Raw genomic sequence first — 25,921 nt, 5'->3', positions numbered from 1 at the left:
AACATTTCCTAAATAAATAAGGCAAGCCAAACTCATTCATTGTTCCTGCTACAGGTGATGATGTTTTAGGTATCAGAGTTCTAAGTTCCTAACAAGTACTTCTTTAGACACTTGAGCAGATGCAAAATGAAATTGAGTCCCGGACAGCCAGGTCTGCTGTATTCGAAATCCACAAGTAATAGTAGTCAGGCTTCCTGATTTCCATGGTAAAATCTGTTCTGATATTTGCTCCCGAAGTACAGGACTCTCTCTTCCATCAGCCATGTACAATATGATACTTAAGTTAAACCCTGAACCAACAATTATTCAGAATCTGTCAAAATGTGACTGATGCACATGCTACTCCCGAAAGCTTCTGTGCTAAGAGATATTCTAGAATGTCCAAGTTCTATTTGTGTTTTAAGCTTAAACACTCCAAACTAGTATTCTTGGATTTTAAGAACACAAGCCCTTGTGGGAATGCCTTCCACAGTGCAAACTACCATATGCCAAATTAATGTTACACCTCCAGCTGTTTGATTGAGAGGAAATGTTAGAAACAGTTCTGTGAAATGAAGCCTGTTTCTGCAAAACCAGGCAAAGACGCAAAAAATTCACATCACCATTTTTAGTACATTTTCTCCCCCAGTTCAGGCCAAATCCTAATTAGAAACCACTCTTCTAACGTAATATGAGAGAACACTGCCTTGGGAAGGGAAATTCAGGTACTTGGTACAATCACTGCACTCTCTTCCTTTGAGGACCACCCTGAGATGCCAAATCCTAATAAAGCTGCTTGTGGTACTTTGAAGAATAAGCAGAGGCAGGAAATTTGGATGTTTAATGATAGCAAAGTAAGGCAAGATTTCATCCACATTAGAGGTGTCTTCATCAATGGGACCAAAAATACTCAGTCACTGATTGCTACCCCCAGTAGTTCTCTGGCACGTCTATCCCTCATCAGCCAGATAAACCAAGGGGAGTCTTGCCAACGTTGCGCACATGTGACCCAAGATTGCTGCCGACTGTTGTATTCTGAACAAAAGAATACAAAGGAGGCGATGATCTAGGCAGCAACGAGCTGACCTCCAGGACATGAGTGTGGTCAGCAGAATAGCCCCCAAATATGTCCATATCCCTCCTACACTTTAGACCCCATGACGATGTAGGTTACATGGCAAAGCAGAATTGAGGCTGCAGATGGAAATTGCTAATCCACACACCCTGACGGGGGAGATTACCTTGGAGATTACCAAGTGAGCCCTTGGGTCCTTCAAAGTGTGGGAGAAGAGTCCGTGTCAATGGGATGACCAGCCATTGCTGGCTTTGCAGGGGAAGGAGAATCATGAGCCAAGGAATGTAGGTGGGCCCTAGAGCTGGAGGAAGCAAGAGGACGGTCCCCGTAGAGCCTCCAGGATGGCATGCAGGCCTGTCATCATCTTGACTTTAGCGCAAGACTCATTTCAGATTTCCCACTTCCAGAACTGCAAATCTGTATTCCAAGTCTGTATTGTTTTAAGCACTAAGTTTGTAGTAATTTGTTATAGTAGCGAATGAAAACTTAAAAGAATGAGTAAAATTTGAAGTATCTGTGGGACATTCAGGAGGTGAATGAATGGCAATGTGATACTCTGCCCTGGGACACGTCCTTTTTTAAGATGACAAACATCAGGTTACAGATCAACATCAGGTTCCTGGCCACGGGCCTCTTCCATATGCAGACCGGGTCTCGTCGGGACTTGGTGGTCGTATTGTTGGGATTGCACAGGGGAAACTGGTCGGCTGAGGTGGGCTGATAAACGGGGTTTCTAAAAAGGCTCTAGATTCACAAAGCTGAGTGTGCTTGACTTCCACCCAAGCCTCACTCTGTTGTCTCACTCCGACTCACCAAACCTCCTTCATGGGCCCAATTCCACCTTCTCCTTGAGGTCGTGGGGGTGGAGGTGGGTGGGAGGGGGGATTGGCACCGGCTCTCCCAACAGGTGGCCAGCCCCCAGCAGTCCCACCTGCTCCAGAGTCAGTCTGTACAACTGCTGGAGTAATTTATATTGTTTGGCTCTTATTTTATAAAAATGAGTGGGAATGAAAAATAGATGTGCTATAACCCATAAAAAGCATAAGCCTCACAAAAAATTAGTAGGGATGAAGATGAGAGCCATTAGGGGCTGATTGGAAGTTAATTACCCAGGCAGCCTGTTGTGAGAGAAACGAACAGAACTTGCCAACGAGACCAGTCAGAGTGGACACTTACTGGGCACTTCATACTCATAACCCCACCAGCCCAGTGAGGCAGGTGCCCCAATTATCCCCTTTTAGAGAGTTTAAAGACTAGACACAGGATGTTTAAGTTGCTTAAGAAATAACAAGTGGCTGGGATCCCTGGGTGGCGCAGCGGTTTGGCGCCTGCCTTTGGCCCAGGGCGCGATCCTGGAGACCCGGGATCGAGTCCCACGTCGGGCTCCCGGTGCATGGAGCCTGCTTCTCCCTCTGCCTCTCTCTCTCTATCTCTCTGTGACTGTCATAAATAAAAAAAAAAAAAAAAAAGAAATAACAAGTGGCTGAGCCAGCATTCAAGCCCAAAGAGCCTGACTCTGGAGCCCAGCCCCCACCTCCCCTGCCCTCCCTGACATCAGGGGCCTCTCTGACCTCATCCTTTCCCTGACCTCCTCCCTTCCTCTAGGTCATCTCCTGCTCCTTTCCTTGCCCTGCTCCTGTCCTGTCCACACCGGCCTCCAGGACATGCCACACATTTGCTATGCTTTGGGGCCTTTGCACCTGCTCTTCCCTTTAGAAAACTTTCCTCCCAGATACTTGTCATTCTCTCACTTCCTTTAGTCCTTATTAAACATCTTCATGAAGAACTCCCTGACCTCCTCTAGAGAGACTGGGTGCTCTGTGTAACTGGGAAGGCCTGTCCTGGATACAGGAGGCAACCAAGGGCTGGTTGAAGAGAGATTCCCAGGTCCCTCTGAGCTGGAATTAGGCTGCCCACGGAGGCCAGTGAGGGAGAGCTGGGTTTTAGCACTTTGGGACACATGCTGAAGGCCAGGAATTCTAGTTGCTCCCTGCAAAGCAATCTGGTGCATTGTGGTTGAATGTTCAGTGGATATGAAAAGTCAAAGCCTGGCCTCAGAGGCACCATGGGGAATGAAGTGAGCCAGGTCCATCCTTCACTAGGTGAGCCCTTAACCCCTGAGGCTGGAGGGTGGAAGCAGGATAACATCTGGCCTCCCAGGATGGTCTTGTCATCAGGGCCACATTCCCTGGTGTGAGGGCTGGTATCACTTCCCTGATAACAAGGCTGACAGCAAGTTCACATATATCACAAGGGCATTCCCCCAGCCCTCAGAGATGGGGGAATTCTGAGCCTTGCTGGCCTTCCTTGTCGAACAGGTGGGGCTCATGGCACTTTCAAACCCCTTCCATGGCCATTACAGATCTTGCACCCCACATGTGCACATGTATTCTCATTCAGGATTCAAAGAGCCTGGGGAGAAAAGCAGTACTTTCGCACATAAGGAAACTGAGGCTCAGATCTAGTCACCTCCCCATCATAACACACTAAGTGCTTCTCTGAGCCTAGACTTTTGGCTCCAAGCACAGTGTTCCTGTCAGGGACACACACAAGCCACCAAACTATGACAGACACAGAGTCCGAGAGCACTTATATCACACTGTGACCCCCAAATTCTAAAAACCCTATATTCTATAAGCATTTAATGTCAGTTAGGGATGATTCCCAAAACACCTCTGGAGGTACACCATGACGCTTCCCAACCTGCTTTTTGGTGTGGCTGGACTTTTATTCACTTCCAATGACATTTTTTGATAATAAAGGCAAGCGAAGTTATATCCATAGGTCAGAATTTATTTCATTTATAGCATCTTCAAGGACAACGTTCTGCTCAACATCATTTACACTCGAAAACAGAGAAGAACAACTTGGTAAGGCACCAGGTTACAACAGTCTGGGGAGAAGACCTTGCCTTCATTTTGGCTTGTGTAATGCCTGGATGGTTTCTCTTTAGGTCTGCCAAGTACAGAGAACAATATTACAAAAGGTTCATTTCCACATACATGGTAGAAAGTGATAAAACAGGTTGGAAGTAATTGTGTTTTTAAATTATGACTGGCCTACACAGTAGGAGTTAAGCTAAAGTGGCATCTTCTAAAGCACAACTCATAAAATCTTCTCTGCAATACCAAGCTGCAAGTTGAACAGTGTTTGAGCTTTAAAGTGAATTGACTTAGGTTTAACTCAAGCACATACTCTAAAAAAATTTTCTGCCCAAATCACACAAACAAAGGAAAATGGAGGAAAACCTTAAGTACAATCAATCGTACCTTTACTATTCTAGAAAATGCAGCAACATGTTAAAAATGGTTGTGTTTAAATGTCAACCCTCTAGATGTTTAGGGCTAATGGTACAGGGTTGTATCAAGTTGGGTTAAAAATAAACCACCTGAGGAAAGCTCTCAGAACTGGGCCACACAGGCCTGCTCCACTGACAGCTTTCCACCAGGGCCAGAGGGTGCTGATGGCCATCGCCCAGGGGGCCCAGGAAAGCAGCCCCAATGCTGTCACATGCATAAAATTTCTTTCAAGTCTTGTGCTCTATCTTCAAAATTAATTTGCATTGTACTCCATGACATTTATTTAAATATAAAAATACTGTTTAAAATTACTCACCAGGTAACTCTTTTGCTGCTCCCACTGCTTTACACCTGGAACAGGAGGAGCCGAGCCTAGGAAACTGGCCCCTTACAGACAGGTGAGCCAGGCAGGCCAGCATAGAGTCTGTTTAGAGTATTTCCTCAAATGAAGTAATTTTATTCACTCAGGCTATAACTAAATGCTTTGGGCAACTATGATACCAATTTCAATGTACTGAAAAATAAATAGTGAACAATCCACATATTTTAGTTTTTAAACAAATAAATCAGGTAATTTTATTTACTAACAAGATCAAAGAAGCCCCTACCCTGATTTTTTTACTTCTATAGGAAAACACAAATTAGCTCTTTCAAATATAAAAAAGACAACGCAAGACCCACAGAAAGATAAGACTCTTCTATTCACCGGCTCTACAGCAGTTTCCCTAGTTACTGAGTTGATTTTGGTAAATCTGCTTCACTCACTACAACCAGACATTATAATTCATGTTAGGCTACCTTTTGGCATCTCAGCAGCATAGCCATCACAAAGTAAAAGAAAACAAAAACAAAAACTACTCTTCTGATATGGCACATTTTTTCCTCCAGAATATTAAACCCTAAAAACTGCCACCTTGAAGAACACAAATGTTTCACAAGTATATGGTTTTCTGGCTGTCCCACAGTAAAGATGCCGCTGAGAGAGGGGGCTATGGTCCGTACATACACCCCTGCTCCGGGCTGGCCTCAGCACATCACCCCCAGGAGTCCTCTGACACACAGCGCTGGCCTCTATTGCCAGTTCCCTGAAAGGCATCTGTGGTTTTAAGTGGTTGTTTTAACAGGTTTCAAGAGACATTCAGTATAAAACAGTTCTTAAGAGATATTCGTGTTTTGAGATGGTCTCAAAAATGTGTCAAGGTATACTTAAAATCATATCTGAGTAGAATATAATCAAAAAGAGATCTGTTTAAAAAAGTAATAAAAAGAGGAAGCTGAGCTTCCCTCACATCTGTTTTTGTGGCCCTGCTTTTTCTCATTAACTGTTTAAAAGTCTGAATCAGCAGCAAATACAGCCATACACATGTGCGCACGCCCGCGCATACATTTTGGCTGCCTTAAGGGGAAAAAAGTACACTTCATCTCCTACAAACATTTGCTGCAGGCCTTATAAGAGTGTCCACTTCTCTGCAAATGGGACAATGTAAATAGTATGGAAGTTTCAAAACAATTCCAATAGGTGCTCCCTAGTGTTCTAACTACCAGGGATTTAGGCAGTTGGGTGCACGCATAGTAAGAGCAAATATTACATTATGATCTCAACATGAATCACCCCCTAAAGAAAATATAAGAGCTTCTGACTAATACTTGCTTTACTCCACATGGCATTTTGGCTATGTTTATACGATGTCAACACAACTGGTCTAAGAATGAAAAATCACAATACACAATTTTTCCTTTTTGGTTTACACAGTGTCATTGAGTTAGGAGATGTTTGTTGGTTGATTTTAGATCTTAAGCAACCAGGTATTAACATATGACAAAAGCAACTGTTTTGAGGGACTGTAGGCAGAGGTCTCTCGTTTTCCCTCAGATTTTAATTCCTTAAAGTTTTATAAAAGTGTGGAGTTTCAAAGCTAAGAGTTATTTTCAGCATAGCTGGCCTGTGGACATAACGCACTTGCACGAAGTAGCCCTTAATCAAGGGAAGCTAACTCTACCATTTCTTCTTTTGTTCTTCTGTACGTTATAAATCTAGCAAAATTTCATTCTTGACACTCAGATTTGAAGTGTCTTTTTCATATTAGATATAAATTAATCCAGAGGTCTAGAGCTCTAAATTTCCAGAGTTACCAAAAAATGCTTAACTGACTTCAAAAATATCTTGCATAATTAGTAATCAACTCATCTCTAAGCTCAAACAAACAAGAATATCAAAGGCAAGAAAAAAATCCAAAAATCGAGAGCTCCACCTATTATACATATACATACACACGTTCTCTATACAGGTTCTACATGATAAAAGGAGTCATTTTAGCTAATATAGCTTCTAATGTGGACTTCATCTAAAAATTGCCTTTCTGGGTTTCTGGCCAGCATCATACGAAACAGCAGTACTTCTTCCACCAGGACTTGGAGAGGTTTTTCATTTTGTCTGGAGTCCTGCTTTTGGACTTCTTTGGCTGTTGCTGAGTGTCCGAGTACTGAATGCCAGCAACGATGGCCGCGTCAAAGACCTCTTTGAGGTTTTTCTGAGTCAAGGCCGAACACTCGATGTAAGAGGCAGCTTTCATTTCCTCGGCACACAACTTAGCCGCCTCTTCAGGCACGGGCTTCTCTTTGCATTTGTCCAGCTCAATAAGGACTTTGACATCTTCTCTGAGATCTGACTGAGTTCCAACGAGGATGATGGGGGCTTTGGGACAGTGGCATCGGATCTCTGGTACCCACTTCTCACTGACGTTCTGGAAGGATGAGGGGCTCACCACACTGAAGCACAGAAGAAAGATGTCCGTGTTGGTGTAGCAGAGAGGCCTCAGTTTGTCAAACTCATCCTGCAACCGATCAAAGCATCCAACAGTTATTCATCTAATCAATTCTCATCGGAAAAGAGACCACCTTAACATTTTTTTTCCTGAATGGGTCTGGCAGGGCTGGTTACAGGAGGAAGAGCCAGCACCTCAGAAAGCAACCCTGGGGCTTACTCAGCGGGGCCCACACCCCCACCCCATGAAATCTGCCCAGTGTGCTCCATGTGCTCACCAGTACTCATGATCCTCTTATACCCTACCACAGAAAAAGTACTTATACTAGGTTGAGTTTTAGAAATAAAATTTACTTCATCTAGCCTTTAGCCTAGAGTAACATAGATTTTCAATGCTGGTATTTAGCTCCTGTTCTAAAATTTAGCAGCCACACTGATCCCCAAGTCTCCAACCTGACCCCAGTGAACCCCAGTCTGATACAGCTCCCCTTGTCCTCATGACAGCTGTGAGTGATGCCCAACTCGTCCCATCGGCACTGCACACAGTCAGGGCAAGCACAGTGCTCAGTACACCCAGTAATGTTCATCAGACAAAAAGATAGACCCAAAATTGGAGTTCAGGACCTCTGACAGCCACTCCCCTGGGCAATACAGAGAACCTGTGCCTCTCAATGTCACAACAATGTGACATACAATGTCACATTGGTTCATATATTCCTATTCTTGCTTGATACACCTTTCTTATTATCTCTTTTCCTCCCCCTTTATTCCTTTTTTTTAAATTATTTATTTATTCATGAGAGAGAGAAAGAGAAAGAGAGGCAGAGACACAGGCAGAGGGAAAAGCAGGCTCCCTGTAGGGAGCCCGATGCGCAACTTGATCCCAGGGATCATGACCTGAGCTGAAGGTAGACACTCAAATCACTGAGCCACCCAGGTGCCCCCCTTTCTTCCTTTTCCTTTCTTTTCTCCTTGCAAATACCAGGGACCTCCACACTCAGTGCTTTGGGAAGATAAAGGATCAGAGAAAGTGCATACCCACCCTACCTTAAGGTACAGAGAACTGGATGGAATAATCACAGTTTGTCCTATCAACCAAGAAACATGCTGCTGATGCCTGCCCCAGTCCATCTACTTCAGGGATGCGTGCTGGACAGCAGCCACTGTGCAGGGCCAGGGGATTCAGATGGGAACACACAGACCTGGCCTCAGCCCTTGTAGACATATCTGTCTCCAAATCAGTATTTTTTTTTATTGTCCCCTGCAGTGCCATATTCAACTACCTGAACACTTTCAATCAACTCAGAGAAAAATATTTACATCACCTTATTCTTTTTCAAAATGTCTATTCGTGGGGGCACCTAGCTGCCTCAGTTGGAAGACATACTACTCTTGATCTCAAAGTCGTAAGTTCAAGCCACATTTTTGGTGTCAAGATTACTAAAAAAACAAACTTTCAAAAAATAAAAAAAATAATAAAATTCCTATCTCTGGGGGCCAGCCTCGCACAGGTGTACTATGACAGATAACTTCCCAGTGGCAAGAAAAAGTGAAATGTCATCCAGGTTTTCATTACTTCATTGGCATGCTCTGATTATTTACAAACTACTATTTACATGCACATTATTCTGCATCTGTGGCCACCCTGTAGGTGTAAAGGCAATCTGCACCTGTTTTACCTGAAGGCACTTTCTTCATTTGAGGCTCCGTATTTCAGTCATAGGGCAACAACCAACTAACAGTTGAAGTCAACCAGCTAAAAATGCTCAGGGAGGAATCTGGCATTTCACCCTTGCCACTTGTCAGACTCCTCTACGCAACGGTTTAAAAAGAACAACTTGGCTTTTTTAGTGCCAACTTTGTGCTGAAAAAATAAACACAGAAACTCAAGCAGGTAGACTATGGCCCAGCTCTGAAGATCTTGTAATAAAACATTCCCTCTGTTCTCAGAGGCCTCAAAGAAGCAGCACAAAACTGAGCCTCAAAACAGGTCAGCTCCCTTAGGCAACTGCAGCTCGCTGCTGGAAGCCAGTCACCTTGGCCATGCCCTGCAAGCTGGGGGTTGCATTACCAATAAAAAGAAACGCAAACTCAGGGGTTGGGCCTTGTGACAGGGCTTTGGAAATCTGGCTCCCCAGACCTCTTGAGATTCTGGCTAAGGGGTTCACGGAACCAAGCAGAAATTAAACTCTCCTCCTCACTGCTGGACCAGAAACCTTAGATTTTTGCTGAAATCAATACAACATACATATGCGTGACGAGGCCAACTGGAATGTACCCTCAAGGAAATGTGTTCTGAGGCCCAACGATTTGCATGCACCTGCCAGGTCTGCAGGGAAGACATACAGAATTCAGTCAGGGACAGGGTGTGGCGGACAGGCCGCTGAACAGTAGCACTGGTCAAGCTGAAACCTGATTTTTTGGGTTTTTTGTTTTTTTTTTTTTAACGCAGAGATTCTTCAAGGGCCACCTGGGTCAAAAAGCTGAGGAATTTTCAGCTTCTCCAGTCAATACCACAGAGATCGCCTATTTCAGGGACAGTCCCTTCTCCAAAGTTATGTTTCTCAAAGTCCTCAGTCTCTATTTTCACTTGAGTAAGACTGTGAGTCCAATGCTAAAAACTCCTTTTAATATCTTCTATGCTTACTACCTCCCTAACGAGAAAACCGAAAGACAAGAAAAGCGATTTCTAGTTCCTTATCCAGTCAGTAGAGACATATTCTTGCTCTAAGCTTCCATATGAAACCTGCATTTGAGCCCCAGGTCAGGGCTACTGTGCTTACACTCCCCTGGAGCTAGAAACAGAGGTCACACAAGTCACTTTAAGCCCACAAGGCTATCCTGAGAACTGCCTGGAGGACGGAGGAGTTTCACTGGCTGAGTCAACATTAGGGAAATACAGCAGGTGCCAAATCAAGTCCTGGGGTGCCTAGGGAGCTCAGTCGGTTAAACATCTGCCTTTGGCTCAGATTATGATCCCAAGATCTTGGGATCAAGCCCCACATTGAGGCATCGTCGGGTTTCTTGCTCAGAGGAGAGCCTGCTTCTTCCTCTCCCTCTGCCTCTGCCTGCTGCTCCCCCTGCTTGTGCGCCTGCACTGTCAAATAAATAAATAAAATATTTTTAAAAATAAAAATAAAAAGTCCCTTAAAAGGTAGTTTATCAGATCTGGACTAAGGAAGGTAGGGAAGAACTATAACTCTGATCAGCTTTGCTATTAATCAAAATAAGTCCTAAGATGGGGGGATCCCTGGGTGGCTCAGCAGTTTGGCGCCTGCCTTTGACCCAGGGTGCGATCCTGGAGTCCTGGGATCGAGTCCCGTGTCAGGCTCCCGGCGTGGAGCCTGCTTCTCCATCTGCACGTGTCTCTGCCTCTCTCTCTCTATGTCTAACATGAATAAATAAATAAATAAATCTTAAAAAAAAAATGTCCTCAGGGATACTTATGGAACAGGGGAAAAAATGATCTTAACAGCTGTGTAGTTTTCACCGGTTTTGAAGTTGGTTTTTCTCATTCATTACATAATAAGGTGTACTTTACTAACTAATACAGTTAAACAATACAGTAAATCTCAATGAAAATGTCACTGGGAGACCAAAAGAATAATTTCCAAACAAACTAAAGCTTACCAACTTGCACCAAAGCCCTTTTATTTCCCTAATTATGAAATGTTTCCATGAAAATACATCCAAAATTATTCTTGTGCTTCCCCAACTTTTAAACAGGCTATACTAAGGAAAAACTGAACTCTGCCTCAATAATTCAGGGTCATTTTTATAAAGTTTTTCTCACACTTCTTTCAAAACTGCTCAGAGGTTTTTCTGACCCATCTGTCCTGTCCCCCACACTAACACCGCCTCCCTCCTTATGGAATTTCACAGGTTTCTTTCACAATTTCTACTAACTGGTTTGTCTTCCCTACAGATTGCAAGTCTTCTGAGGGGCAGGCCAGGACTTAAGTTTGAATTCCCCAGCACCTAGCACTCCATTATGTGCATCCATCATAAACTGTGACAGCACCCTAGTATGTGCCAGGCGCCATGTGTGCACTAAGCCTAGAACCCCAACTTGGGAAGCCCGTGTCTGTAACAAAAATCAACACCTAAGGGAGAGCCCCATTAGTGGGCAGGGACCTGCAATGAGCTGCTTGCTCCTTCTCTCAAGGGTCTTCAGGAACTGTACCTTCTTGTTTTAGCAGGAATGCCTATATTTATTGATATGCTACCCTGGCCACCTTTTAAAGATCAGAAAATCAGACACATAGTAGGAAAAATATTCTTACTTTATACAAAGCAATTAAGCTTTCATTACAAATACCAGGAGAGCATTCAAAAAGATTAACTACTAGGAGAGCAGTGTTCTTGGAGTTTTCTCTTCCACAGGAAATAAGATCCACACTGTGTATGCTTTCTTTGGCTGCAGCTGAAGGGGAATCCGAGATGCTCCAGTGCAGAAGAGGCAGAGCATGCCACTCTGGCCAGCACCAAACCGGTATTGAGCTGAAAACCAAAGCTGCCCAGTCTTGTGTCATTTGAGTTTTGAGAAATAAACCTGTGAATTTGCTGCCCCAGGTGAGATAAGCAGTATGGAAGCTGTGGCGTGGGCGAGTCACTGGGGAACACTGGAAAGCGAGCTTCTTCAACACAGATGGTCATGTGATAACACCTCAGAAAGTGAAATGGGTATTTGACATGCCTACAAAGTGCCCCTCGGCGTTTGCTCTGACAAGTACAGAAAAGAGTACATGTTTATCAACTGTCACTTTGACAAACTCAAGAGATGGCACCGTGGGTTCTCACAGAGAACAAGGAGATCTCAGTGATGAGCACTGTGCCAAGGGTCCCTGGAGCTCGTCGAGGAATACCCCCATCCCCGTCACTCCCTGGGTGTCTCATCCAAGTGCCTGACCCCCAAGACAAGAATAAATGTTCACGATTTGGAAAGACTAAGTCCAGGTTCATTCACTGCCCTAGCTCAGGACAGCTTTGACCACTGTATCTCTGCTTCAAAGGATGGGGTGGCCCTAGTGAGGAAACCACAGCATAGGGAGGGAAATATTAACACCCACTGACACAAACTCCATCTTTTTCAGGGGGACCCCCAGATGGTACAGTTGGCTGAGCACGTCTGGTTCTTGGTTTCAGCTCAGGTCAAGATCTCAGGGTCATGGGATCGAGCCCTGTGTCAGACTCCACACGCAGCATGGAGTCAGCTTGAAGCTCTCTCTCCCTCTCCCTCTGCCTCCCCCACCACTGTCTTTCTCTCTCTCTAAAATAAATAAAATCTCTTTAAAAACCTCCATTTTTCTCTTGAGCAAATTTAATATTTGGCTTGTTGACTTCTAACAAAATGATTCTATCACCAACTTACTTGAAGAAATGATCACAAAGCATCACTGATAATTTTTTAATAAAAACGAGAAAGTAAATAAGATCAGAAACTCCATAAGAATTCCTATTCTTGATCCTTTGTTCCCTATCCTGTCCATGCAAAGCTGGACTAAACCCTGTTTTATGAGGGCAGAGCCATCTCCCCACCTCACTGCCACCCCCTGAGAGGGGCAGGGCTGGGGCCACTTCGTGAGGCTTTAGAATGACCCAGTTATAGAGGGTAGTTATTCTGAGGCCTCTAAATGGCCAGTCCCTTCCCAGCCAATCCACTAACCTGTCCGGCAGTGTCACAGAGCTGGAGTCTCACAGGCCGGCCGTCCACAGACACCACAGCTTAAAAGCAAAGTGAAAACAATTATCAAAGTGTGTCTTTTAACCCGTTTCAGGAAGAAAAAAAAAAATAGTTATAGCTGGGAACTACCATTCTCCCTCCAAACCTTTCAGTTATTCTGGTTTCCCTCACGAATTAAAGACTCGCCTAAAACAAGGAGGTCCCAAGGAGGCATTTTTGTCTACAAACCCTCTAGGGCTGGCAATTCCCTACCCTGCCAGGGCTGAAGCTGCAAATCCCTTAGCCGTTTGATGGCACCCCAGAAAGACCTGTACTTTTAGCCCAGCCCCGGAAGATTTATTTTCCTGTCACACTCGGTTCAAAAAAACTAAAAACAACACTAGGGGGTAAATGGGAACCAACCTTGCCGTTTTAACTCAGTGGAAAACCTCACAAATAATTCTGTTTTCCCTTGGGAAGTGTTCCAAGACTTCATGGTTTATCATAAAATTGTAGCTTGTTTTGAGAACATGAGCAAACACAGGCTGCCTGCATTGTCCTGTTTATAGAAGGGGGCACTGCTTATCTCACCATGTCAGCTCAAAGAGAGGATTAAAACAGAAAAGAAGAGAAAGCCTCCCACCTTTCCACTAGGATGGGGTACTGGGCAGGGGCCTGCATCAGGGCACAGCCTGGATGTTTCTACTTGAATTTAAGCACTCAGGTTTGTCTCAGTACAACTTTCTAAATTGCTTTTCATGTTTACAATAGTCAGCTGGAAGGGAAAAGGGGTGAAAAACAGAACCATTTGGGTGGAACCCCATTAGTGTAGCAGTTTTCTCCAGGGTACCTTCGAGATGGAAGAAATGAAGCGCTTGCCATCAGGACTCTCTAAAAGGTCAAGCAGCTTTTTTTTTCTTTTCTTTTAAGAGCAAGACAGAATGCTTTCCATTAGCCTCTGTGGGAGACTCGTACTTTACCTTTACTAGTCCTTTCTAATAAATTTCAAAAAGACCTGAAAAAAATCCTTTATCTTTGTTTCCACCAAACCAAAAAACACAGCACACCATACGTAAGAGCTTAAAGAGGCGCTGAAAAAATATCAAGAATCAGAAACAGGGCCAACGGGGGAGATGGAAGTCGGAGCAGTGGGCGCAGGGGAGAGGCACGCTGAAGAAATCGCGTTTATTCTCAGGGTTTAATCCAAACCTAAGCCCGTAGCGCCGTTTTCACTAAATCAAGTCTTTCCTGCCGTCTCCGTGGCTCTTCAAAGTGGAGACGCCCCTTGTGAGCGGAGCCGCCGAAAGGAAAGGACGGACTCCCAGGGCCACAGGTAATGGCACCTGCGCGTCACCTTCCCGGTGAAACTCTGCAGCGGCGCCAGCAGCGTCGACCTGACGCAACTTTGCTACGCAGCAAACTGACCAGGCTTCCTGAACTCGACCTATTTGTTATTAAATTGCCGTATCATTTCTTTTCGCACAGGCTCGGTCCCCGTACCCCGCCCCCTCCGCCGGGCTCGGGTTCGGGGGCTCCCGGCTGCCCCGCGGTCCTGCAGGTGGCTCCGCGCTCGCCGGGTCCCCAGGGCTCGGTCCGCTTCCCAGCTGGAGCCCGCCAGGCCCCGCGGCCCCATCGGGGGCCCGCGACCCTCGCGCGACGCTCCCTCCCGCCGGCACCGGGCCGCCAGCACCGCGCCCCCGGCCCCCGGCCCCGCTCACCCGAGAAGTTGTCGAAGGCGGTGGGGATGTACTCGGTGGGGTAGCCGTTGGTGGTGTAGCTCACCACCAGGCTGGTCTTGCCCACCGCGCCGTCGCCGACTAGCACGCACTTGACGCCGCGCCCCTCCGCACCGCCCGCGCGCCCCCGGCCCCCCGGCGCCCCGGGCCCGCGCCCCCCGCGCGCCCCGCGCTCCCGGCGCGGCGGAACGGGCGGCGCCTCGCAGCGGCCGGGGAACGCGGGGTCCCCCTGCTGCGGGGGCATCGGTGCGCGCGCTCGGGCGTGCAGGCGCGGGCGAGCAGGGCCCGGCCCGACCGCCCCTCCGACCCGGAGCCCCGCGGGAGGGAAGAGCTGTCACCGACCGCTGCGGGCGCGTGCCCGGCCCCCGAGAGCGGCGCTTCCAGGCCTCACGCTCCCAGACAAAGGCGGCCCGGGGGCTCGCGGCTCGCGGCTCGCGGCTCGCGGCTCGGGCGGCGCCACCTGGCTCGGCTCGGCGCTGCCGGAGGACTGCGGGCCGAGCGCCGTGGAGCCCGAGCGCCTCTGTCTCCTCCCGGCTTCCCGGCGACACGACGCGTGGGGGACGGGCGGGGAGGGGAAAGAGGCGGATCCCGCCCGGCCTCTCTGTCCCCGCGCCGAGGCCACAGCGCCCCCCGCCTGCGCGCCGGGCTCCTGCACCCGGGCCGGAGGCGGTGCTACGCCGGGCAGGAGGGGAGCGCCCACGCGGGCTCCGGGTCCCAGCACCCGCCGCGGGGCTGGCGGACGGGAGGCAAACCCCGAAAGCCGGTTGTGGGGCGCGGCGCCTGGAGGAGCCGGGTGGCGGAGGGCAGCATCCTCCTCGGCGCCCGAGACCCCCGCCCGAGACCGACACCAGCGCCGGAGCGGCCGGAGCGGTTCCGCCTCATTGCGCCCCCGCGGCCGGGAAGCCGGGGCTTGCTCCTGTTCCCCTGGCTCCCCGCCTCCCCTTCTCGGCCGCCGCCGGTGCTGTGGGGCCCCTTGCTGGCCACGGAGCTCCACGCAAGGGCAAATGAGGTGTCTTGGGGACACGTTTGCAAGAGACTGAATTAAAAGACAACTTTTTGAAGTCTAGCTAAGCCCATCGTTATTTAGCCCACCTAAAATAATTTATATCATTTGGGAGCAAAATGATACCAGATCCAGTGTTAATGCTCGTTTGGTATGCCATGAACCGGCAAATTGATTTTAGACCCAAATTCTTCTTTTATTTTACTTAAATGTAATTTGGCTACATTAAAGTATCAGGGCAGGGAGGGGGGGGCGGGCAACTCCATTTACCTCTGACTTCTTCCTCTCTGCCTTCCTCCTACATTTAGCAAACAGTCCATTCAGACAACACGGAAGCCTCTCTGGGTCTAGTCAGGGACACGGAGGCTCCTCAGGGTTCACAGTGTGGTTTCAGAAGCAGCACATACTATTAACATGAATACTGATGCTACAACAATAACAGCAATAGCTAATACATACTGAGCCTTTAAGTGCCAGACACTGTTGTAAACACTTTACCTGAACTAATTCTTTCATCTTGACATCACTTAAACCCATTTTACGGATGAGAAAATCTCAGACACAGAGATACTGAAAAAGTGCTCAGGTTCCCAGCTCATAAAGTGGCAGTGACAAGATCCAAACGCAAATAGTCTAGCTCCAGAGCCTAAGCTCTTCCTTTTTTTTTTCTTCTTCCAGGTTCTTATTTAAATACCAGGCAGTTAACATACAGTGTATTAGTTTCAGGTGTAGAGTTTAGTGGCCAGGGGCTAAATCTCTAAACCAATTTCCTGAAAGCAAGAACAAGTTGATGTGATAGAAGTATAACCTTGGTCCCAATGAAGAGGTTAATTAATGAAGAGGCTAGATGCGTAAACCCAGGGCCCTTCACTTGCAGAGAACCCCTTCCAAGACCTTAGGGGCCCTGGCAATGTGTATTGTAAATTTTGCAAAATAACACATTTTTACCACCTCCAGTTAAGTCCACTGTCTCAACTCTAACTTCCCCTCATATTGAGAGGCTTTGAAATGGCTTCAAAGTGAACTTTTTAACCAAGGAAAGTGAAGTTGGAGACACATTTTGTTTGGGTTTAACGGATACAGAGTCAGGTAAATAGGGTGAGGTAAGGGAAGTGCCAAAGGAGCAAAATATAGGGAGGCCCACCTTGCATTTATGTGACTCGGAGATGAAGCCCCTTTAGGCTTAGAGCCTCAAGCACCTGGCTTGCTTCTTCCTAGCCCTGACCCCGTGGGATTTATTTATGTGGTTTTATAGTTCCTATGTGTAACATCACTGCTAGCCATCCAGGTGTACAGACGGCTACCCATGGCACACCTACTACCATTTGCAGTGTCATGTTAGTGTCCACCTGAACTTTTCTACATTGCCCAGCACTGGAAGTGTTCCAGTAGCAAAAGAATAACACATTTTGAGACAGACAGAGCCAGGAGCTAATCTATGGTGATTTTTTTTACATCATAAAACACAGTATTGTGAGTGTTGAGTACTAGAGAGAGTTTGAGTCTCTCAACTATACCTGGTCAAAATGGAAGTTCTCTCCTATCAGGAATATGCTCTAAATGTAGCACAGGCGATTACAAATGCATCATACGTTTTTGGAGGAAATCTCATGAAATAGAATAGCTATGACTTCCTATGTCTGTAAGGACAAAATCCTGTAGTGGTATCACAAACAGCAAGTTCACATGCACATGAAGTACATTTCTAATCCTCTCCTGGAAAATCTATTACCAAATTACAAAATTGGTCAAAGGGTATGCAGCTAGGGGGATAAAGGGAGATATTGTTCAAGGGGCACAAAGTTTCTGTTACACAAGATAAATAAGTTCTGGAGATCTAATGTATAATCATATAACTATAGCTAAAACATTGTATTGTATACTTGAAATTTGCTGAGAGGGTAGATCTTAAATTTCTCACCACACACACACAAAGGTAACTACGTGAGGTGATGGGTAATGTTAATTGCCTTGATTGGAGTGAATATTTCACAATGTGTATATGTATCAAATTACCAAGTTGTATACCTTAAATATACACAAGTTTTTTTTTTAATTTTTATTTATTTATTCACTTACTCATGAGAGACACAGAGAGAGAGGCAGAGACACCAGCAGGAGAAGCAGGCCCAATGTGGGACTCGATACCGGGTGTCCAGGATCACACCCTGGGCTGAAGGCAGCGCTAAACTGCTGAGCCACCCAGGCTGCCCAATATACACAATTTTTAGTTATCAATTATACCTCAGTAAAATTGGAGGAAAAAGATACGCAACTAAAAAAGGTTGGAAAACAGCGTGGGGAGATAGGTCAAACAGTTTATTAAAATGTTTTCTTGTGGATTTTTCTTGAAGTTTATGATACGTGTTGGCCTTTTAAGTTTTAAAGCTCGCTGTGAAGGATTTCTCATTTCAAATAAATATTTATTTTTATACCTAATTGTCTAGTTGGTATCTTTCTCTTAAAGAAGTTCCTCAAATTTGATAAACCTTTAGGCTGGACAAAATTTTACTCTACCCCTACATCTGGCCATAGGTTAGTTTTTATATCCTATAGCCTCTGACTCCTACTTTACTCCTTTAAAAAAAAAAAAAAAAGTGTTATTCAATTTACTTAAACTGAAAAAAAAAATCACCCCACCCCACCCTCACCTCTTGCAACCACCAATCTGTTCTGTGTATCTGTGACCTTGTTTGTTCCGGTTTGTTTGTTTGGATTCTATATGTAAGTGAGATCATACAATATTTGTCTTTCTCTTTCTGACTTTTTTCACTTAGCAAAATGCCCCCAGAGTCCATCCATGTTGTCACAAATGGCAAGATGTCATTCTTTTTTATGACTGAGTAATATTCTATTATGTGTGTATATAACACACTTTCTTTATCCATTCAGTCATCTAGGACACCTAAGTTGCTTCCCTGTCTCAATTATTATAAATAGTGCCACAATGAATATGAAGGCACGGATATCTTTTTGAATTAGTATTTTCAAGGGTGCCTGGGTGGCTCAGTGGTTGAGTGTCTGCCTTTGGTTCGGCTCGGGTCGTGATCCTGGGGTCCAGGGATCGAGTCCCATATCAGGCTCCTAGTGGGGAGCCTGCTTATGTCTCTGCTCTCTCTCTGTGTCTCTCATGAATGAATAAATAAAATCTTTAAAAAATAAATTAGTGGGGATGCCTAGGTGGCTCAGCTGGTGAGCAGCTGCCTTTGGCTCAGGGCATGATCCTGGAGTTCTGGGATTGAGTCCCACATTGGGCTCCCTGCAGGGAGCCTGCTTCTCCACCTACCCATATCTCTGCCTCTCTCTTTGTGTCTCTCGTGAATAAATAAAATCTTTAAAAAAAAAAAAAATAGAATCTCCTGCAGGTGACTCAGGAAAGCAGGCTCTACACTGTGTTTGCTTACTATCTGTCTCCTCTCACAAGCGCATGAGGTCAAGTACTTTATTTTGTTCATCCATATATATCACACTTAGAATCATATGGGATAAATAATAAACTACTATTACTACTTTTTATGCTTTAGTAAAATATTTTTGGAACACATGAATCAAATCTGACTATGTCTTACAGCAATGAATAGGAAAGACCATTTCTTTGCTCTCTTTTAAGAATGCATTTACCTCTCATATACCCGCATTTGATTTCACCACTATGCAATTGGTGCAATTGGTGCAATGTCTCCATTATGTCTTGGGTGTAGGAAACATGGGAAATGCTGACAATTGCCTGGGCACAGACTTTCTGCTCTTAAGATCTCATCCCCATGTGGCCTCCAGATCAGGTGTGAACATTCCTCCACCCCAGTTCTTCCAGCACCCCACCCCACCCCACTGCCCACCACAGCCTGACACACCTAGACCAAGAATCTGCACCCCTTTCCCCCTCCCTCCTCTGACTTGTCCCTGTTTATCACACAGGTCTCAGCTTAGATATCACCTCTTCCAGGAAGTGTTCCCTGACCTCCTGATATTGATATACTTGTGCTTTTCCTACCATAGTCCTTTCTGTTGAAATAACATACTGACACTGGCTTTTCATCTGCTAAAAGGCCAAATCCTTGCTTCATCAAACTCTAACTCGAACACATTTTCTAGTGTGTTTTTTTTCATAAAGTTCTTTCTACCTGTTCAACTAGCAAAGATTATATAATTTTCAAATAACTAATTATACTTTAATTTATACTTTTTCACTATTATGGTAGAAACCATCCTAATGGAATTTTCACTGTGTACCTTTCACTTTTCTATCTTTTGACATATTCAAGAAATAAACTGTAATATTTTGTAAAGATTTTATTTATCTATTTGAGAGAGAGAGAGAATACACAGAGCAGGGAGAGTGACCAGCAGAGGGACAGGGAGAAAGAGGCTCTCCGCTGAGCAAGGAGCCCAATATGGGGCTCAATCCCAGGACTCTGGGATCATGACCTGAGCCAAAGGCAGATGCTTAACCAACTGAGCCACTAGCCACCCAGCTATAATAATTTTTAAATTAATATATCATTTACCAGGATACAATTTCCATCATCAAATTCAATACAAAGCTATTTTTCTACTACTTATAACATTTCACTATTTACCCATTTTCCATAAATAAATAACAGCAGATAACCAAATCAGAAGTGTATGGTTTCTGGATCTTTCATGTTAACAGGTCATATAGCTATGTGTTTTTATTCTTTCTTTAAGCCCCAACACTTTGCCGTGGACAAGTCAATCTCATATCTTTTCTTCTGCTGTGCCCTAATTTTTAAATGTCCTGTGAGAGTCCAAGAGACTCTTGGAAGACAAAATTATTTCTCATAAACTGAAGATTCTGAGTTGGGTTGTCTATTGCCAATAGGGCACTACTGCTTCAATTTGAGGCTGGGACTATGTTTACAAGAACACCCTTCTCTGTGTGGTTCTAGGCTAGAGATGTCCAATTCCTATTGGAGCTCCCCAGGGATTTGGAAGATGGGAGAGTGGTAGAAGACAATCATATGGCCATGCAAGATGGTAGACAGGCACAAAGGGGCCCAGCATGCCTTCCCTTCCTCCTGCTCTGTGCCCCCTCAGCATCCTCGCAGCAACCCTCAGCCCACCCCCATTCCTGCTTCACAGAGGCTGCAGCTCCCACACTATACTTCTCCAGCTCCGTTTCATGACCACATCTGCATGGCTACTGGATTTTCTCTCAAGCTCTAGCTGGTAGCATCAGCTAGCAACTCTCTAGTAAGTCCCAAATTCATGAAAGCTCCCCTTCTTAGCCCCAGTACCTTGGAGTGGCTGTTTCCCTGTTGGAACCCTGATCATACCCTTCCTTAGTCTCTATTTACCACTGGTGCCATCCTAGGGAGAAAATCGACAAGGAAAATAATCTTGGCATTTTTTCACTACAAAAGATGGGGGAAATCATATAAATGGCACCAAACCATCAGCTGTCCACCACCAGTGGGTCCTTGTCAGTAATCACAAACCCCTGAACTCTTCCACCAGCTGGTATTATGGTAAGGGGTCATAGACATGGTCCAACATGCTGGTATGGGTGCCCTGGTCTCCAGAAGTCCTTCTATCACTTGCCATCAGCCTGTTGATAAATAGAATGAATAAATTAAGAGCTCCTGTTGGCATGATGAAATTTTCAGATGTGAAAATCAATTATTGATTTTGATGGTAAAGAATATTTCTGAAGGTAAAATGTTTATATTGTTTCTACTGGTCAGATTAGGCTAGGCTGTGGAGCAGTGACAAATAAACTCAAAATCTTAATGTCTAGAAACATAGGAATTATTTTTTGGTCATGCAAAATCCACTGCAGATCTAGTGGTTCTCCAAGGCAGCTCCCTTCCAAGTGGTTACTCAGGGATCCAGGCTGCTTGTATCTTGTAACTATGCCACCTGGGACAAACGTTTTCCAGGAAAGAGAATATGAGGGTCATGTGCCAACTACTAAATGCTTCATCTCGGAAATGACTTCCAGAGCTTATAGCTCTCTGTGTGTACCATGCATTTTCCGTGTGTGTACAGCAATTTTGTAAGAGCTCAAAACTGGAAACAATCTAAGTGTCAGAACAGTAAAATGGATGAGTTGGTTTTGGAAATTATACTATTCAGTCAAGAAAATGAATGAACTGCAGATAAGCACAACCCTAACAAATCTCACTAATGTTATGAGAAGCCAAATACATAAAAGTATAAACTCTCTGATTTGTTGTATATAAAGTTTAGAAATGAGAAAAACTAAACCGCGTTAGATGTCAGAGTAATTGAGGACAATTTTACATTTGGGAGGGAGAGGGGCTATAGGGGACCCTATGAAATGTTCAGAAATGTTCTGAGGGGTGGTTACATGGGTGTTCATTTTATGCTAATTAATTATTACACCATATATTTGTTTTATTCACTTTAGTATATTTTGTTATATTTCAACATTATAATGATTAAAAAAATTCAAACCTACAAATTGTATTCAATAGGACTTGGCAGTTATTTGCATTTTAAAGAACTGTTCGCTTTAGCCTCACACAGTACTAACACATATTGTACACCTTTTGAATGAAATAGCAAACTCTTATAGTAAAATTTAAATGTGGTTTGATTGGCCAAACACCCTATTTATACAAAACTTTTCCATGTATCATAAGTAACTACTAAACATTATTCACAACTCTAATAGTTACTTTTAATATGAGCATCATCTTCCACAAGTGCTATTTGTGGGTGCTTTAATATTTTTAACAGACTGAACTGGTCCTGCAGGATTGTTGCGAAAGAGGTGAATGGCAGTTTATAGACATAAGTTCCTGGAGGAAAATGAGAGCAACAAGGAGGCCCCTTGGAGGGATGACAGGTAACTTGGCCCTGAGAACTCACTGGAGAAGAAAGGCCAGAATTGCTACTCCTGTGCTAAACAGATGCCGTGCATGGCAGGCTGAGCTACACTGCAGGCACCCTTCTCCTCCTACAGTCTCGGTTTCTCTTCCTCTTTAAAATCCCCAGTTCTGGGGCTTCCCAGCTGTTGCAACTCTACCATTGATGAGAAACACCAAGTCCATTCCCCCAGACCTGCTGCAACATTCCAGAATTGCCCTCCCAGCTGTTCTGACCCTTTTGATTGAAAAACCTCCTTCCCAGACCTTTGCAGCAACTGATACGCTTCCAGCTTCCCTCCCCAAACACACATCACAGAACCTCCCCAGGTCAAACATTTTCCAGCTGTCCAAATCCTTACAGATGATAAGAACTCTTTAGAAACCCCTCTTAGCTATTGCAAAACCTTGACCTCCTCTAATTTTTCAGCCACCCTGAAGATAAGAACTGACCGTGTCACCATTTCCCAACAAGTATAATCACCCAAGCCAGCAATTCTGAAATAATAGGACTGTCCTATTGTGAATTTAAAAATATTTTTATCTGTTTATTAAATTAATTCTATAAGTATTGATTGAGGCCCTTTGTTAATTTAAGGACTTGTTCATGGTCAAATATTGTGTTTTAAAATCTGTTTTGGATGGGCGGCCCCAGTGGCCCAGTGGTTTAGTGCCGCCTTCAGCCCAGGGTGTGATCCTAGAGCCCTTGGATCCAGTCCCACATCAAGCTCCCTGCATGGAGTCTGCTTCTCCCTCTGCCTGTGTCTCTGCCTCTCTCTCTCTCTCTCTCTCTCTCTGTGTCTCTCGTGAATAAATAAATAAAAATCTAAAACTAAATAAAATAAAAATAAAATTTGTTTTGTAGGGCACCTGGGTAGCACAGTGGTTGAACGTCTGCCTATGGTTCAGGTCATGATCCCAGTGTCCTAGGATCGAGTCCCACATCCAGCCCCCGCAAGGAGCCTGCTTCTCTCTCTGCCTATGTCTCTGCCTCTCTCTGTCACTCATGAATAAAGAAATTTTAAAAATCTTTTAAAAATAAGTAAAATAAAATTTGTTCTATAATTCTAAAATTTCATTAATTCAGATGGCTTTCTAATCAGTCAAAATTAGAAAGTTTTAAGTCACATTAAAAATATTTTTTGGGGGGGATCCCTGGGTGGCGCAGCGGTTTAGCGCCTGCCTTTGGCCCAGGGCGCGATCCTGGAGACCCGGGATCGAATCCCACATCGGGTTCCCGGTGCATGGAGCCTGCTTCTCCCTCTGCCTGTGTCTCTGCCTCTCTCTCTCTCTCTGTGACTACCATAAATAAATAAAAAAAAAATATTTTTTGGGGAAAAAAATATTTTGGTGGGGGGTGCTAAATGGCTCAGTCAGTTAAGAGTAGAATTTTGGCTCAGGTCATGATCTCAGGGTCCTGGGATGGAGACCCACAATGGCCTCTGCACTCAGTGTGGAATCTGCTTGTCCCTCTGCCCCTATTCCGGCTTGTGATCCCCACCCCTTTCTCTCTCTCTCTCTCTCTCTCTCTAATAAATAAATTAATTTTTTACAAAAGGTATTTTCTAGACTTAGCTCTGTCTGGAGAGCCCTTTCCATTGTCTTTACCTAATTAAATCATAAGCACCTTTGTATGTCCGGTAGAGGTATTGCCATCATTCTGGGTTCTGTGCTCACCACCTTCAGAAGTGCTCTCCTTGGTATGCTCATTCCTCACAGACAGTGACCCTCCTCTCAGCTCCCAGGGGCTCTGCAGACCTGGAGGGCATAGAGACATGCACAGTCTCACAGGGAGGATTCCGAAACTGGGGGGAGGGGCTCTGTGGCAACTGCCCCTGGTATTGCTCCCCCTAAATCTTTCTGGAAATGACTCCTAGAGCTCTGCACCCCCTAAGCATGGCAGGGAACCAGATTTGGGAGCCACTGGGAGAGAAATGTTCCTGGGTTCTCCCTCCCTTGGAATACAGACTGGGCCTAGTTACTGTTAGGATCTAGTTTCTGGAGAATTTGAAACTCTGCCCTTTGAGACGAGAGACAAAGTGAATTCCTCCCATATATCCTAAGGAAGTGCCTTCAAATTCATCAATCTGAAATAACCCATAAGATGAATATGAACAGCAAGGATTTTGTTGATTAAAAATACTAGTTTTCGGGATCCCTGGGTGGCGCAGCGGTTTGGCGCCTGCCTTTGGCCCAGGGCGCGATCCTGAAGACCCGGGATCGAATCCCACATCGGGCTCCCGGTGCATGGAGCCTGCTTCTCCCTCTGCCTGTGTCTCTACCCCTCTCTCTCTCTCTCTGTGTGACTGTCATAAATTTAAAAAAAAAAAAAATCTAAAATACAAAAAAAAATACTAGTTTTCTTTTCCTTTAATCCTTATAACACTAGTCCTGAGATTTTAAAAAGGAAATAGAATAAAATAAAATGAAATCAAATAAAATGCAGAGCAAGACTATCAGACAAGAAGAGACTCAAAAACAACCAACCAGAGGCACCTGGATAGCTCAGATGTCTGCCTTCCGCTCAGGTCATGATCCCAGGGTCCTGGAATCAAGTCCTGCATTGGGTTCCCTGCTCAGCAAGGGCAGGGAGGTCTGCTTCTCCCTCTCCCTCTGACCCTCCTCCCTGCTCGTGTTCTCTCTCTCTATCAAATAAATAAAATCTTTAAAAAATTTTTAAGTCTTCCTGTTCTCCACCATGGTGCAGGATCAAGATGAAAAGGAGAACCCCATGCGGGAGCTTCACATCTGCAAATTCTGCCTCAACATCTGTGTGGGGGAGAGTGGAGACAGACTGACCCGCGCAGCCAAGGTGCTGGAGCAGCTCACAGGCCAGACCCCAGTGTTCTCCAAAGCTAGGTACATGGTTAGATCCTTTGGTATCAAGAGAAATGAAAAAGACTGCTGTCCACTGCACAGTCCGTGGGGCCAAAGCAGAAGAAATCCTGGAGAAAAGTCTAAAGGTGTGAGAGTATGAGTTAAGAAAAAATAACTTCTCCAATACTGGAAACTTTGGTTTTGGGATCCAGGAGCACATTGATCTGGGGATCAAATATGACTCAAGCATGGTATCTACAGCCTAGACTTCTATGTGGTATCACTATGTGCGATGCTGAAACCTGGGTAGGCCAGGCTTCAGCATTGCAGACAAGAAGCACAGGACAGGCTGCACTGGGGCCAAACACGGAATCAGCAAAGAGGAAGCCATGCGCTGGTTCCAGCAGAAGTATGATGGGATCATACTTCCTGGCAAATAAATTCCTGTTTCTATCCAAAAGGCCAATAAAAACTTTTCGGTGAAATGTAAAATAATAATAATAATAATAATTAATAAATTAAAAAAACAACCAAACAAAATGGGTAACTGTGCTTTTTTTCTAGGAGATGAAAGGAAGCCAATCAATTTGATTTGGCTCGCTTCAGCCCATATCCGTTGAATGTTTCTGCATATCAAGGGGCATATTTAATGTCTAAAAGAATGGAGATCAACGTAGTTAAAGAAAAGCCTCCAAACCATACAAATTTAATATAAATGAAAACTTTACCTTATCT

General features: G+C 45.0%; 1 protein-coding gene and 1 pseudogene across 1 annotated transcript; one reads left to right on the top strand and one right to left on the bottom strand.

The window, feature by feature from the left end:
- Nucleotides 1-3,826: 3,826 nt before the first annotated feature.
- RHOU (ras homolog family member U) lies at nucleotides 3,827-15,032 on the bottom strand. The gene is made up of 3 exons (XM_041750249.1): nucleotides 14,498-15,032; nucleotides 12,783-12,841; nucleotides 3,827-7,187 (listed from the first exon to the last, which is right to left on the bottom strand). Exons 1-3 carry the CDS (start codon nucleotides 14,757-14,759, stop codon nucleotides 6,732-6,734), a joined length of 777 nt encoding a protein of 258 aa, XP_041606183.1. The 5' UTR covers nucleotides 14,760-15,032; the 3' UTR covers nucleotides 3,827-6,731.
- Nucleotides 15,033-25,067: 10,035 nt separating this feature from the next.
- Nucleotides 25,068-25,626, top strand: LOC121488366 (annotated as a pseudogene).
- Nucleotides 25,627-25,921: the final 295 nt, after the last annotated feature.

Source organism: Vulpes lagopus, chromosome 3, assembly GCF_018345385.1.
Source record: "Vulpes lagopus strain Blue_001 chromosome 3, ASM1834538v1, whole genome shotgun sequence".
NCBI lineage: Eukaryota > Metazoa > Chordata > Mammalia > Carnivora > Canidae > Vulpes > Vulpes lagopus.
Note: the sequence above shows the minus strand (reverse complement) of the source record. Positions and strands in the feature narration are given on the sequence as shown.

Excerpts from the sequence above, each read along its gene's own strand:
- RHOU (XM_041750249.1), bottom strand. The coding sequence starts at position 14,759 with ATGCCCCCGCAGCAGGGGGACCCCGCGTTCCCCGGCCGCTGCGAGGCG. Across the intron at positions 12,842-14,497 it reads CGCCTTCGACAACTTCTCGG|CTGTGGTGTCTGTGGACGGC; the intron begins GTGAGCGGGGCC and ends TTTGCTTTTAAG. Across the intron at positions 7,188-12,782 it reads TCTGTGACACTGCCGGACAG|GATGAGTTTGACAAACTGAG; the intron begins GTTAGTGGATTG and ends GATCGGTTGCAG.